At 47.6% G+C, this 16,285-nt stretch overlaps 1 protein-coding gene across 6 annotated transcripts in view; it reads right to left on the reverse strand.

The window, feature by feature from the left end:
• The window catches only part of LOC125429302 (semaphorin-3F-like), a 53,461-nt gene that overhangs the window by 14,913 nt on the left and 22,263 nt on the right, over window positions 1-16,285 (reverse strand). For 5 of the 6 annotated variants that reach the window (XM_048490299.1, XM_048490300.1, XM_048490301.1 and 2 more), the window contains 10 exons: window positions 15,616-15,709; window positions 14,063-14,182; window positions 12,532-12,671; window positions 9,773-9,887; window positions 7,071-7,140; window positions 6,821-6,965; window positions 5,207-5,429; window positions 3,155-3,243; window positions 3,029-3,070; window positions 438-595 (listed from right to left, as the gene is read on the reverse strand). In XM_048490299.1, coding sequence (XP_048346256.1) covers window positions 438-595; window positions 3,029-3,070; window positions 3,155-3,243; window positions 5,207-5,429; window positions 6,821-6,965; window positions 7,071-7,140; window positions 9,773-9,887; window positions 12,532-12,671; window positions 14,063-14,182; window positions 15,616-15,709 — 1,196 coding nt within the window. Of the gene's footprint in view, window positions 1-437; window positions 596-3,017; window positions 3,071-3,154; window positions 3,244-5,206; window positions 5,430-6,820; window positions 6,966-7,070; window positions 7,141-9,772; window positions 9,888-12,531; window positions 12,672-14,062; window positions 14,183-15,615; window positions 15,710-16,285 lie in introns of all 6 variants that reach the window. The other variant, XR_007243975.1, reaches the window with a different exon arrangement.

Genomic DNA, 16,285 nt, shown 5'->3' on the forward strand with positions numbered 1-16,285 from the left:
CAAACCAATATTTGGGCTGCAGGAAATTTATGGGTCATTAACATGTTGATATTATATCTGATAAAGGGAACTTTTACCCTGAAAATTATGTTGATCTCTAAGGTACTACTGGACAGGAATCTAGGAGTAATATTAAAGTGCATTATTTTTAGTTATGAAAACAGGCTGTTTGGTACTGGCTTGGTAACCACTGACACAGTTTGACTTTTCAATTGTACAAAGCTGTGGACCCTGATTTAGATGGTTCTATTATCTCAACTTCCCCTCAGCACGGGATTCTTCCTCCTCCTCCTCCTCCTCCTCCTCCTCCTCCTCCTCCTCCTCCCCCTCCCCCTCCCCCTCCCTCCTCCTCCTCCCCCTCCCCCTCCTCCTCCTGAGCCAATCAGGCATGCATTCGCAGCTGAGAAAGAACTGCCAGTATTCCCTCCAAGGGGTACCTTTTAGCTGTATGGCTGTAACGAGCACATCGCTGCCCATCCCATGCACAATACGGGTCCCGGGCCAGGCAGCAGTCAGCGCACGCTTCCCCATATTCACGGCACCGGTGGAGGCTCAGCTGGGAAACACCCACATCGGAGGAAACATACAGCTGTTGCTGCAAAAGAGAACAGGCCAAGTGAGCCACGGAAGCAGGAACTCAGCCCAAAGACTGTCCCGTCAATCAAAGAAGCTTTTTTGCTGGGTACTTGAGAGATGGCCAGGGCCTTTTCAGTGGTGGCCCCACATTTCTGAACAACTTTCCAGGAAGGTGAGCCCGACTCCACCACCACCACCACCCCCCCACACACACACTTTTGATCTTCAGGAGGCAGGTGAAGGCGGCTTTACGCATGACTGCATTTAATTCCATTTAGTACCAGTCCTCAGTAGTGATTTTGAATTTTGGGTTTAGTGTTTTTAATGTTATTTTATTTTATAACATTTTATCTAGGTTTGTAAGCTGCCTCAGCCTCCATAAGGAAGAAAGGTGGCTGATAAATGTTTAAAACAAAATAAATCCCAATTCCCAGGAGAAAAGCCAGCAAGGTACAGTGGTTTGCACAATGGACTAGGACCGTGGTGACGAACCTTTGGCACTCCAGATGTTATGGACTACAATTCCCATCAGCCCCTGCCAGCATGGCCAATTGGCCATGCTGGAAGGGGCTGATGGGAATTGTAGTCCATAACATCTGGAGTGCCAAAGGTTCGCCACCACTGGACTAGGACCTTGGAGATCCAGGCACCAATTCCTGCTGTGCCATGAAACTTGCGGGGGGACCGTGGAGTTTTCAAACTCTCTTGGCTGAGCCTACCTCACAGCATTGTTGTGGGGGGGAAAGGAGGAGGAAAGAACAAGGTATGCCAATTAATAGTTCCCTCCGTTCCCCACAACTGCATGGAACTGAGTTGCCTGGGAGAGCAGAGAACCCCTTGATGGGTGGCCTCTTATCCACACGGTTGCAATATGGCAACTGCGCACCCTTGTAGCTTATAGGGAACATTGAGGCCAACTACGACATCCTTGGAGAAATAAAAGGTTAACGCAGGGATCCTCCAACCTTTTTGAGCCTGAGGGCATATTTGGAATTTTGACATGGCCTGGTGGACACAGAAACAAAATGGCTGCCACAGGAGGCAAAGCTAGACACAAAGCGACTGCCATGGCTTATCTTCAGTAATGTGATGAAGCTTCTGCCAAAGCAACGTTTACAATATCTGAACAGCCAGTTAAATCTATAATAGCCAATCAGGAGCCTTGCCGGGTAAAAGCTCTTAAAAAAAAACACCTTCCTAAAACACTTGGTGGACACCAGAAAAGGTATCAGTGGTACCCAGGCATCCATGGGCACCGCATTTGGGACGTGTCTGGGTTATAACTCCTTCCTTTTGCACACCTGGAGACAGGGCCCTTCAGCTACCTGCCTGGCTTTTCTAACATGCAGCCAATGCACATTTATAAATATTAATAGCACACATTAAAAAATCTTAAAGTGACCAAATAAAACGTTTAAGGTGTAGACAAGATACAACAGAAGACTATTACAATTTGATAATCTGGTTGAGTATACAGTCAGATCGTATTCCACAGTTTCTGATGGGTTCTGATAAACTGTTTGTTTCGTGATTCCCACACCTCAATGATTCCTACCCCTCAATTTTAACTATCTGCTGAACAAATGAGATATGCAAATACTGATCATACATCAACCTGGCTGCCATTGTCATGTTTAATTCTTGACGGTTTCTTCAGATGTTCTTCTTTACAAGAGAAAGAGGGAAACTTTCTGATTTGGAAGGATTTAGTTATATTCAATGTTTCCCTAAAGACGGTAGCAATTAAGAAGAAGAGAAGAGTTTGGATTTATATCCCCCCTTTCTCAAGGGGGCTGACAATCTCCTTTCCCTTCCCCCCTCACAACAAACACCCTGTGAGGTAGGTGGGGCTGAGAGAACTCCGAGAAGCTGTGACTAGCCCAAGGTCACCCAGCTGGCGTGTGTGGGAGTGTACAGGCTAATCTGAATTCCCCAGATAAGCCTCCACAGCTCAGGTGGCAGAGCAGATTAGATACACAAGCTCTTAACCTCCTACGCCACTGCTGCTCCTTAAGCAGTTGCTCTTTTAGAATTTCTCTATGCTTGTAGGAAATCAACAGAGCCACTGTGCTGTAGCGGTCAGAGTGTCAGCCTAGGATTTGTGAGATGCAAGTTCAAATCCTCACTCAACCATGAAAGATTCCTGGGCGATCTTGGGCCAGTCACAAGGCCTAACCTACCTCACAAGATTGCTGTTAGGATAAAAACTGAAGGAAGAATAACGAAAGGTGCTTTGGATTCCCGACAGATAGAAAGGCAGGGTATAAAGCAGGTATGCAAATGATCTACTCTTGTCCTCATGGTAAAAGCAGCAATGGTCAGAACTCGGTTTTCTATACTTTCACGATTCACCATGGGGAAAGAGACCCCAAGAAGATGTCTCCCGTTGTCATAGAAACCCAGAAAGCTGAAGTTCTTCTCCACTGCTTGGCAACACGTACCACCAACCTACCCGTTTAGAGGATATCCACAGTGTTTTCACTGGAGCAGGACTCTGCAGGGTGAGAAGGGGGAAACCGTTCAGAAAAAGGGACAGTAACGCCAAGGAGGCTGGTCTAAATCTGGAGCTGCCACTCACCCTGAACACCTCAACCTCTTCCAAGGTCAGCTCTTCCAGGACCCCGTGCTCCTGGGGCAGAACAATCACTTTCTGCACTGTGCCCCGGTCTGGAGGAAGAAGATCCAATGTTAGACACAAAACGCCTAGGGGAGTAAAGCTGTCAGCCCTTCTCTCCATCCGTCTATCACAGGCAGAATTAAACTACCGTATATACTCATGTATAAGTCAAATTTTTCAGCACATTTTTAATGCTGAAAAAGCTCCCCTCGACTTATATGCGGGTCATTAATTTTTTTTGTGTGTTTTTACTTTGCCGGCCAGCAGGGGGCGCAGTTTTTATGCTAGCGACACCAAAATTTCAGGGTACCCTCAGAAGACACTCCTGATGATACCAGCCAAGTTTGGTAAAGTTTGGTTCAGGTGGTTCAAAGTTATGGACCCCCAAAGGAGGTGCCCCCATTCCCCATTGTTTTCAATGGGAGCTATTAGATGAGGCTACCCTTTTGAGGGTCCATAACTTTGGACCCTCTGAACCAAACTTCACCAAACCTGGCTGGTCTCATCAGGAGAGTCTCTTTATGATACTATCCAGGTTTGGTGAAGTTTGGGTCAGGGGATCCAAAGTTATTGATCCCCAAAGGGGTGCCCCATCCCCCATTGTTTACAATGGAAGCTAATAGTAGATTTTCCATTTCTGAAAATATCCCTCTTAAAATCTAAGTTGGGTTACATTTGGACATACAGATGATGATAAGGAATCCAGTTTTGAAGGATTTTAACTCTTGTGTTTTAGCTTGGTTGCTGATTGAACTAAGGTTTTTGTACTTTTAAAGTTATTGTTGATACCATATTGTTCTTGTTGACCCTCTTTTTCACTTACAGAGCTAGTTTACTGTTTTTCTTTGAAATAAATATTCAAAAACATTTAACCCACTGATGCCTCAATTAATGTAATTTTATTGGTATCTATTTTTATTTTTGAAATTTACCAGTAGCTGCTGCATTTCCCACCCTCGACTTATACGCGAGTCAATAAGTTTTCCCAGCTTTTTGTGGTAAAATTAAGTGCCTCGACTTATACGCGGGTCGACTTATACACGAGTATATACAGTAATGGGCAAAAGAAACATAGGACAAACAAAACAGTGTACCTTTCCACTCAAAAAGCTAATTAAACGACGGCATTTTCTCTGACTGTGAACTCAGTTGAGGTTTTGGATGTTTCCACATTAAAAGATAGTCCCAAACGCTGGTCCCACTTACACACTTACAGGAGACTTGAGGCATTTCAGTATTTGAATCTGGTCTGTTCTCTTGGCTCAAGGCTTAGTGTTGGCATATGGAAGTAACTAGTTGAAAGTTATAGCTGCTCCATTCAGTCCAGAAGCCCAGCAATGCCACTGGAGACTAGACAAGCACCAACTGGACCTCACTGGTCCTGAAGTGGGCAGAGACTGCCAGGTTCGTGCATATTTCGTGTGTTCACAACTGCCAAGTGTCAACCAGAGAATCTGCTGTCTCGTGCAGAATCGAGCCCACAGGTAGCTGCTCAAGGTATTCCGAGTCCATTAAGGGATTCAAAGAGGCATGCAGAATTGGGGCAAAACTGACCAGGAAGATGTGCATGGAGAAAAATCACATTGCTCTTCGGCAACTTTGATTCCCACTGAGGTTTTCAAAGATCACCTTTCTAGTAAACTGTGCCACATGTACGTTAGCAGAAGACGGGTAGCATGTACATGCACGCCATTTCCCTTTGCTTCAACACACAGCAGCCAACATATCAGACAAGCTCTTGTTTAAGTCTCACAAGAAGCAAGTCACTTTTTAATTATCCATAGACTTCTCAAAAGTCAAAAGACTTCACAATTAAGTCAAAAGACTTCTCAATTGTTCTCGGTCACCCCTCCGTACCAGCGTAGTACTGTTCAACTCTCTTGTCCAGCCTGCATGTTCCAAATGAGGGATGGGAACCCTATGAAAAGTGGAGGACTGACAGAATGGGAAAAGAGAACCTCCAGCACCATATTCCCAGCTAGTGCCCTCCTGGAGCAAAAAGTCTGGGCATACCTGTGCCGAGAAAGAGCACCTCATAACGTCCATCCACCGCGTCCACCAGGTCAACAGCCAATGTAGTGAAGCTGTAGGGCACGTTGGTTCTCACCAACAGGGGGCGGCGCTGCAGCGGGTAAACAGAATTGTACATCAGGGGATGGTTCCGCACGAAGGTGACCAGCTCGTCAGAGAACTCCCGCGTGGAGCGAAGCCCTGGGGTGAAGGTGCCTCCGGGGCACTGAAAAAGAAAGTGGGAGGAAGGTCAGAACCTACAAAGACTTACGTAAAGTGCTTGAGGAAAAGAAATGTGATAAGCTGCCGCCGCACCGGCAGACCGATTGCAAAATAGAGTTGATCCCCGGGGCTAAGCTGCCTAAAGGGCAGGTTTACTCCATGAGCCCTACCGAGATCACAGCTCCATGAGAGTTTATAGACAAGAACTTGGTGCGAGGTTTTATCCGCATGGCCACCTCACACATGGGGGCCCCTGTCCTGTTTAGGAAGAAAAAGGATGGGTCCTTCAGGCTTTGCACTGACTACAGAGGGCTCAATGCGGTCTCCCTCTGCAACAAGTACCCTCTGCCGCTCATCAAGGACCCCATAGGTTGCCTCTCGAAGGGAAAAATCTTTACGAAGCTAGATCTTAGAGAGGCCTATTTCAGGGTCCACATTGCTGAAGGCCATGAACACTTGACTGCTTTTAATACTGTCTTAGGGCAATTTGAGTACCTCGTAATGCCTTTCGGGCTCAGTGAGGCTCCCGGTGTTTTTATGAACTTTGTTAATGAGATTTTACATGATCTGTTGTACAAGGGGTGGTGGTGGTGTATTTGGATGATGTGCTAATATATTCTGAAAATGAACAACACCACATACACCTGGTAAGGGAGGTATTGAAACGTCTCCAAAAGAACGAACTGTATGCTAAATTGTCCAAATGCGAGTTTCATAAGACCAAGCTTGATTTCTTGGGCTACCGCATCTCCTCCCAGGGGGTGGAGATGGACCCGGAGAAAATTAGAGCGGTGGTTGAATGGCAGGCCCCCAGGACACGCAAGTAGCTCCAATCCTTCCTGGGCTTCGCCAATTTCTACTGGGACTTCATTCCGGCTTTTGCTGAACGTGCGCTCCCCCTCACTGACTTGCTACGAACTAAGGGGGCAGGAGTGGGAGCTACCAAGCCAGGCGCCCCTCTAGCTTTTGGGTGAGCATGAAGGCAGAGGTGTAGCTGGCCCAAACTGCGCCCAGTGCGCAGTCTATATTTTCTGCCCCCCCCCATGGCCCCTCCATGGCGCCTCCCCCCTTCCCACACTTACCTTAGTTCCTTTCCTTTTCCTAGAACATTTTCAGGCTGGAAAAAAGGCCTATTCACAGTTCAGGCTTAAAAACGGCCTGATGGGAACTATACTTCCCAGGAGACCTTGTGAGCCCCAAGGTCTCCTGGGAACTGTAATTCCTCAGGCCGTTTTTAGCCTGTACTGTGAACAGGACTTTTTTATATACAAATCAAAGAATACAATACAATACAATACAATAAACCACACCATAATTTTATGGGAACAGAATGTCTGGAGCAGGAAATAAAGAATCAAGGGTCTGAAATAGGGGGTGGGGACTTTGGATACTCACAGCTCCGGGACGGGGGTAGGGAACGCGTCCTGTGTATGGCCCCCACTGGTAGTTGTGCCCCTCCTTGTGGGCAAAGGGTCCGTTGAAGACTGTGCGTATGTCAGCCATGGAATAAACACAGACAGCAGAACCCCGGAACACCGACCTTGGGGAAGGGAGACGGAGGGACAGGGAAGACGGGTTAGGCCTGCGTTTGACTGCACAGTTCGTTCTTTGCTGCTGAAACTCCATTAGAATCGCAGACACTCACCCCAAAGTGGAGAACACCCCGTAGAGCAGCGGGTGCTTCTCATCCTGAGTCGGCAGAAGGAAAACATCTCCTGGGCACACACAGGGGAGCGCAGAGACTGAGCATCCTCTTCTATCATTAATTTATTAAAACATTTCTATCCTGCCTTTCCATGTGGTTCACGGCACCTCACAACTTCCCCAGCTAAAGCCAATGATAAGACAATAACCCCCCCCCTTAAAAAATGCCTGCCAACTCAAACCCTCTCCAAAGCCCTGGCTTCAAAGTGCCTTCTGAAGATCTCCAAAGTGAGAGCCCCCACCCCCACCCCTTCAGGGAGCCCACCACAGATCTGCAGTCATAATGGAAAGGGCTCAGACTCTGGGGGATGCTGGACCGGCCACCCTAAGTAGTGGGATAGCCAATAGAGGCGAATGTCAGGAACAAAACCTGGTGTATGTAACCTGATTGTAACTCTCATGTAACCTGATTGATATGCAACTTGATTGATATGTAATGGGACTTTTCTCTTCCTTTCTCTTCTGATGTGATGCACATAGGGGCAAAAAATCCAAACTTCACATACACGCTACAGGGGTCAGTGCTATCAGTCACAGACCAGGAAAGGGATTTAGGCGTCTTAGTTGATAGTCCCATGGGAATGTCAACTCAATGCATGGCAGCTGTAAAAAAGGCAAACTCTATGCTGGGGATCATTAGAAAAGGAATTGATAATAAAAATGCAAAGATTGTCATGCCCTTATATAAAGCAGTGGTGCGACCGCACTTGGAGTACTGTGTCCAGTTCTGGTCGCCGCATCTCAAAAAGGATATTGAGGAGATAGAAAAAGTGCAGAGAAGGGCAACGAGGATGATTGAGGGACTGGAGCACCTTCCCTATGAGGAGAGGCTGCAGCGTTTGGGACTCTTTAGTTTGGAGAGGAGGCGGCTGAGGGGGAATATGATTGAAGTCTACAAAATTATGCATGGGGTAGAAAATGTTGACAGAGAGACATTTTTCTCTCTTTCTCACAATACTAGAACCAGGGGGCATCCATTGAAAATGCTGGGGGGAAGAATTAGGACTAATAAAAGGAAACACTTCTTCACGCAACGTGTGATTGGTGTTTGGAATATGCTGCCACAGGAGGTGGTGATGGCCACTAACCTGGATAGCTTTAAAAAGGGCTTGGACAGATTTATGGAGGAGAAGTCGATTCATGGCTACCAATCTTGATCCTCCTTGATCTGAGATTGCAAATGCCTTAACAGACCAGGTGATCAGGAGCAACAGCCGCAGAAGGCCCTTGCTTTCACCTCCTGCCTGTGAGCTCCCAAAGGCACCTGGTGGGCCACTGCGAGTAGCAGAGAGCTGGACTAGATGGACTTTGGTCTGATCCAGCTGGCTTGTTCTTATGTTCTTATGTTGATAGCTTTGACACAGATTGTGGATAACCACGATAGTGACTCTGGTGAGCCATTCTTCAGAGAAACAGGATGTTCCTGCTGGCCTGAGGGAGGCAAGCCAGGTGGCTGCATCGATCCCTACCGTAACCTTGAGGCGCCTGAAGCCTCCAAACAAGTCTTTTCACACTTTCTCTGGGAAAACAGGAGGAAGGAACATGCAAGGATAAAAGGACCCAGGAAATCCAGATCAGACAGAACTGGTTTTCTCAAGGGGGGTACTTCACTGCCATTCAATTAACGTTACAGATCAAGAGTCCAGAGTCTGTTTATTGACTAAAGGTCCCAGACCTAACAGCGACCTGTTGATGGTAGCTGGTGCACAGGGACATATGAAGGGAGAGGTTTCTCACAGGGTGTGGATAAGCATGTATAGATGGTTACAACGGCAAGACTGGTAATTGCTCAGAAATGGAAAGAATCCAAACTACCAGCAAAAGAAGAATGGATGGAGAAACTGATAGATTTAGCTGAAATGGACAAATTAACAAAGAGGATAAAGAGGACAAGACTCCGGAGTGGTATCTTAACAGCTGGAAACGATTTCTCTCCTGCCTGATGAAATGTAAACAAGATTTGTTAACCGGAGGCTTTATGCATTAGACAGCAACGGGTGGACTCAATTGTGGTAGAAACAGTATACTGTTATAAGTATATTAGCACGATGGAAGTAAGTAAACGATGACACAGTGAAGAGATTAATCTGGTTTTTGTGAAGAAGTGGGAAGACTTTCCATTTAAGGCAGATCATTTGTTAAAATGAAAATTGTATTTTTAAACTGCATATTGGTTGAAACTGTATTTTTAAACTGCATATTGATGAAGATGTTTGAAAAGGAATGACCCACTGCAGCCGAGGCCTGCTTGAAGCCATTCAGCTTAAATCTTTAGGCAGGCCTGGGGGCAGAGTTTCGATTCCCATCTCTCCCTCTAATTAAAACCAAACATTTCCCACAAAGCTGGAGCCCTGGTTCTTCACAACCCCCTGCTCTGCTCATGAACGCATCCTTCGAGACCACATTGCCTCTCCTTTGCTTTGCAAACCTCATGCATAGAGCTGCCGTCTTCCAGGGGAAGTTGATGCTCTCTCAGGTTGCAATAGCTCCCCAGACTACAGTCATCTGTTCCCCTTGGGAAGAAACGGCTGCTGGGGAGTTTGGGATCCAGGGCTTTATCCCCTGCCGAAGTCCCTCCCTTCCCCCCAAACCTGGCCCTTTTCAGCCTCCACCCCCCAAGCCAGAGTCAGCAACCCGACTCACGCAGCTCGTCAAAGAAGGTCTCCACGCCGTCTTCTCCAACCACGGAGCAGACCAGCCGAGCTTTCAGGAACGTGGTCCACTTGTTCACCAAGGAACGTTGCCCCCCGTCGTCATTCTGAAAAGGGGCAAAGATCTGCATTATCCAGAGGGTCTACATCCCCTCCCTGTCAAAAGCAGAGCTGCTTCTAGGATATGGGGAACACCAAACATCTGTTTGCACCAATTTCTCTGGCTTTGAGCAGAGAGCAGCAAATGAAAGTTTCATGTGAAACGTGGAAACGAAATTGTGGGAGAGGAGAAGTCACGGAGTTATTGCGCTTAAAAGGGTCTCAGAAGTCATCTATTTCCCCCCACCCCTCCCCTAAGCTGAAGAAATTCAAAAGCTAGATGGCTGCCCAGTTTCTGCTTTGATCCGTCTTCACAAGAGGCACAGGGTCCCTTACATAGCACAGCTCTCTAGGAATATCTGTGCCCTAGACTATATTTAGAGTATTCCCCACAGTTCAGGAATCTGTTCAGGAATATGGAAGACCCAGGTTTGAATGTCCACTCTGCTATGGAAGTTTGTGGGGGACTAGGGTAGGTGACTAAACTCTCAGCCTATCCTACCTCACATGGGTGTTGTGAGGAGAAAAATGGAGAAGAGAATGGTGTAAACTGCTATGGGTGGAAAGGCTGGTTATAAATGAAATAACTGCAAATACAAATAAATAGTTGCTTCCTTACTCTGCCCACAACATAATGCGCCATGCTTCGAGTTTTCAGGGAAATACTAGCCGTGGGAACTTTGGACTTTTATTCAAATTCCGCTAATTTCAACAGAGACCTGGATAGCCCATGCTAGCCCAAATTTGTCAGATCTGGGAAGCAAAACAGGGTCAACTCTAGTTAGTTCTTGGACAGGAGACACTCAAGGAAGTCCAGGGTCACTAAACAAAGGAAGGCGATGGCAAACCATTTCTGTTCACCTCTTGCCTGGAAAACCCTACAGGGTCACCATAAGTCAGCTGCAACCTGAAGGCATCAATAGACTGTGGCAAAATCTAGTCTCCCGATGGTTCCAGCTCATGAAAGTTTTCACTATAGTAAAATGGCTAGAGTTTAAAGATAACCAACTAGCATGTTCAAAAGTTATCTGTTGACAGCTCTAACAAGCCTTATTCTGACTGGGGCTCTTGTAGGATTACCTATCATAGTCTTAGCTCTCTAGCAGGTATAGGGTTGCTGACCCCCAGGTGGAAGCTGGAGTTTTCTTGGAATTACAGCCAATGGCGTATTTGCCTAGGGACTTGGGGTACCCTATGTCCCCAGGTGCCCCCTAGTGGAGGGCGCAAGTATTTCAGGTTTGTTTGTGTGTGTTTTCTATTTTTTTAGTGTTTTTTCAGTTTTTGGCCTGCAGGGGGCGCAGTTTTTAGGCTAGCACAGGGGTCGGCAAACTTTACCACCCAAAGAGCCATTTGGGCCCGTTTTCCATGGCCCAGAAGATCTACTGAGCCGGAGAGGCGGCTCTGGATGGAGCCGCCTCCAGATCGGCCCATCCACTCACCTTTCCTTCCAGTGCTGGAAGGCAGAGGCGCCGGGCAGCGAAACCCCTTGGCCATTGGAGCAGGCAGCTGCCTACCCCGTGGGGCAGAGGGGGGATGACGACTGCTCTGGAGGGACACACCCACGCTACCCTCCATGGGTCAGAGGGCAGCATGGGCGTGTCCCTCCAGCCCTCCAGAGCAGTGCTAGAAGGAGAGGTGAGTGGAGGGGACATGAAAAGCAGCGCCCTCACGCATGGAGATGCTTCCGGTTCAGCCCCTCCACTCACCTTTCCTTCCAGTGCTGCTCTGGAGGGCTGGAGGGACACGCCCACGCTACCCTCTGACCTCCAGGCCACGTGGAGCCACAGTATAAGGCTCATAGAGCCGCATGGGGCTCCGGAGTTGCAGGTTGCAGACCCCTGGGCTAGCAGCAAAATTTCAGGGATTTTTCAGGAGACTCTCCTGATGCTACCACCCAAGTTTGGTGAGGTTTGGTTCAGGGGGTCCAAAGTTATGGACTCTCAAAACGGGTGCCCCCATCCCCCATTTTTTCCAATGGGAGCTAATAGGAGATGGGGGCTACACCTTTGAGGGTCCATAACTTTGGACTCCCTGAACCAAACTTCACCAAACCTGGATGGTATCATCAAGAGAGTCTCCTAAATATACTCTGAAATTTTGGTGCTGCTAGCTTAACAATTGCACCCCTGACAGCAGGCACCCCCAAATTTCCTCAGATTCTCCTTTTAAATCCACCCCCTTCGGCGTGGACTTAAGGGAGAATCTGAGGTTCCCAGTTTAAACATTGAAAGTTATGCTGTTTCAGGGTGGGGGAGAATCTACCCCAAAACAGCATCACTTTCAATGCTGTTTGAACTGGGGACTCCAGATTCTTCCTTTAAGGTGGATTTAAAAGAAGAATCTGGACTCCCTAGTTTAAACACCATTGAAAGTGATGCTGTTTGGGGGTGGATTCCACTGGAGGTGTTTTGTGAGAGATTTACATGCTTAATACACACTTAAATTATTTGAATCCCACCACCAGAACTAGTTGTTAAATTATTTGAATCCCACAACTGCCTATATCTCAAACCAAAGTTGGCAACCCTAGGTGACAGCTGTAGTAACAACAGTCACCAAACAAACATGCACTGATATCACCACAGCCGCCAATTTTCCTCTGCCTCAAGGCAAATCTGGTTGTTTATCCACCGTCCCAGCAGGGTCGCTCACCAGACAAACCCGTCCCACTCGAGCCAGCACAGCAGGCCCCACGGCACCCTCCAGCGCCTTCTCACGGAAAAAGAAATACAGCTTGTCATCGTTGTGGTCAGAGCTGTCAGGAATGACGTGGGCATGGAGGAAAACAGGATCTGGGACAGAGACGGAGAGAGAAAGGCTGTTACTTTGGTTCACCACTTGGTGGCGCTAGAAAGAGCTTTAAGCCACAGGTGGTCCACAGGGGTCTGCGAACCTGACGAGGCACAGTGAAGCGTCTCAGCAGTGTGAGATCCACGGCACTCATGTTGTGGGTTGGCTATCCACAGACATCCACTGACAGACCTTCTGAGGAAAGGCAGTTTCCAGGTGGGGACTGGAGATCTCTTGGAACTACAACCCTAACCCCTGATCTCCAGGTTTCAGAAATCAAATACCGTGGAGAAAATGGCTGCTTTGGAGGGTGAGCTCTACGGCTTGCGGAGCACCAACCCTCGCCAAACTCCACCCCAGACCCCCAGGAATTTTCCAACCCAGAACTGGCAACCCTTACCCCTCCAGCCCCACCCAATCAAACTTCTAGTCCTCCACTGCCCCCTCCTTTGGCATTCCCTAGCCGCTATTTGTCCCCATGATTTACTTTTTTAATCAACATATTATGCCTTCCTTCATCTTTAAAAAAGCTCTCAAAGCAACTTACAGAAAGGAAATTCCAGAAAGGCAGCCCCGGTAGTGGGATGCAGCAAGAGAGAAAAGAGAAAGAGAAAATCTTGTGGCAACTTAAGGACTTTCACGTATTTGTGGTGCAGGCTTTCGGCAGCTCGTAACTGAATGGCCCGGGCTAGCCAGATCATGCAAGCTAAGCAAGGTCTACCATGGTTGGTACTTGGCGGGAGACCCCCAACGAAGTCTACAGTTCCTATGCAGAGGGAGATGCTGGGAAACCACTTGTGAACATCTCTAGCCCTGAAATCCCTCTGGGAGAGTCGGAGTGCCTGCAGTTTTGAGCCAGTGGGCTCCTTTGCAATTCTGACAGTGTGGCAGGGAGCCACAAAATGACTGCCACTAAAGTTTGCTGCAGAGGCAGAGCTGGCTGAAAATGGTTGCCACAGCTTACCCACACAACAAAGGTCTTTGTGCTGTCATGACAGCCGCTGCCTGCATAGTCAATCAAATCTCCAGGCTAATCAGAAGCTTTCCTGGACAAAAGCCCCGCCTGGCCTCACCCACTTTCTAAAAACACATGGTGGGCACCAGGAAAGGGGTCCGTGGGCACCAGGAAAGGGGTCACTGAAAGTCGGCAGCAACTTGGCAGGATTTCTCACCTCCAGTGTTCTGCAGTTTCTAGTCTTCCAACATCTCTAGCCCACGAAAGCTTTTGCCACAATAATACGGCCAGTATTTAAAGGCAACCTAAGGACATGTTCAAACTTACTTAAAACAGATTAATACTCTATTATTACTTTAACATTCATGGACTCTTGCATCAGCTAAATGCCCTGCCATTTGGCCACAAGTGGAACGCCTGGCCGTCAAACAGTCCTACCATAGAGCCAACGGGAATCATGTTGCTCAGTGCGGACAGCTGGGCGTGGCCCCATGGTGCGGAACAAGGCGGCATCTGTGCCCATGAAATCCACGTGCACACCGGCATACAGAGTGTTATCTGCGTAGGAGACGGGGAAAGAGAGTCCTTGAGAGCCTAATCCAAATATACACACACACACACACACACACACACACACACACACACACACACACACACACACACACACACACACACACACACACACACACACACACACACACACACACACAAAAGCAGATAAATATATAATTAAGAATGAGGGGAAATAGACAACTGACCCCATGTCCATTTGGGACAACCGATAGCTCCATGCCAAAAAACAAAACCCCGGGTACATACTGTTTCAAAGTAAGACACCCCTCTACTGTTTGTTTCCTCCTTCTAAAGTGCAAAAGCTGACAAACAGGGTTTTTAAAAACATGACCTGGAAAACCTGCTCTTTCCCCTTCCTTCCTTCTTTATGTTTTGTTGACGGCTGGCCTGATGAGGTCAAAACATGGCATAATGTCTTCCATCATTTTGGCTGCCCCTGCTAGAAAGGTGCCATGACTCGGATGGTTCAGGCTAGCCTGACCTAGCCAGATCTTGGAAGCTAGGCAGGGACAGCTATAGTTACTATTTGGTTGGAGACCAACAAGGAAGTCCTGGGTCACTATGCAAAGTCAGGCAAAGGCAAACCACCTCTATTTGTCTCTTGTCTCAAGCTGGATGGGCCAGGCTAGCCCTATCTTATCAGATCTCAGAAGCTAATCAGGATCAGCCATGGTTACCACTTAGCTGGGAGACCACCAAGAAAATCCAGGGTTGCTATGCAGAGGCAGACATTGGCAAACCACCTCTACTCATTTCTTGTCTTGACTTGACCAGCCAAGGCTAGCCCTATCTTATCAGATCTCAGAAGCTAATCAGGATCAGCCATGGTTACCTCTTAGACGGGAGACCACCAATAAAATCCTGGGTTGCTATGCAGAGGCAGACAGTGGCAAACCATCTCTATTCATTTCTTGTCTTGACTTGATCAGCCAAGGTTAGCCCTATCTTATCAGATCTCAGAAGATAATCAGGATCAGCCATGGTTACCACTTAGCTGGGAGACCACCAAGAAAATCCAGGGTTGCTATGCAGAGGCAGACAGTGGCAAACCACCTCTACTCATTTCTTGTCTTGACTTGACCAGCCAAGGCTAGCCCTATCTCATAAGATCTTAGAAGCTAATCAGGGTCAGCCATGGTTACTGATTGGATGGAAGACCACCAAGGAGGTCCAGGGTTGCCATGCAGAAACAAGCAGTGGCAAACCACCTCCAAATCTCTCTTGCGTTGAAAACCCTACAGGGTCACCGTAAATCAGCTGTGACTTGATGGCCCTTTCTACCAGCTCTAATAAAAAGTTGTTACATGGATTTTGCTACTTGTTACCACATCCGCCTTGTGCATGGAAAACACTCAAGACTTCACATATAGTGAAGGACCTGCATACCGGGCAATTGGCACTCACTCAAAGGCACTTACTGATAAGGACAGCCATGCTGTTCTGCCGAGGGTCATAAGGACATTTTCCCTTTCCTGGTTCCAGTGAACGAGGTACCATTCGGAAGAGATACTCCTTTCAGGGAAGGGAAGAGAGAAGACAGTTTGGACATTAGCATGGAAATTTATCCAGTAAAAGTAAAGTTTCTCCTTCAGCCGTGTCTGACCCTGGGGTACCACTGCAAGCAGTGATTTTATAAGCAAGCCTCTTTTGTGGGGTAGTTTGCCATTGCTTTCCCTGGTATTCTTTACCCCCTAGCTATGAGCTAGGTCAGTGATGGCGAACCTTTTCGAGACCGAGTGCCCAAATTGCAACCCAAAACCCACTTATTTATTGCAAAGTGCCAACATAGCAATTTAACCTGAATACTGATGTTTTAGTTCAGAAAAAATGGCTGGCTCAGAGGCGTGCGTTACTCAGGAGTAAGCTTAGTGGTAGTCGGTGGGTTTGCTTTGAAGCAACCGTGCAACTCTTCCAATGGGTGAATCGTGACCCTAGGAGGGTTTACTCAGAAGCAAGACCCATTGCCAGCAACTGAGCTTACTCCCAGGTAAAGGATCATGCTTTAGTTCTTCGCATGAAAATCAGTGGGGTTTAACAGTGCTTAACAGGGTTATATACACTGCTTCCACAAAACTAGGTCTTAGGTTT

This window comes from Sphaerodactylus townsendi, linkage group LG03, assembly GCF_021028975.2.
Source record: "Sphaerodactylus townsendi isolate TG3544 linkage group LG03, MPM_Stown_v2.3, whole genome shotgun sequence".
Taxonomy (NCBI): domain Eukaryota; kingdom Metazoa; phylum Chordata; class Lepidosauria; order Squamata; family Sphaerodactylidae; genus Sphaerodactylus; species Sphaerodactylus townsendi.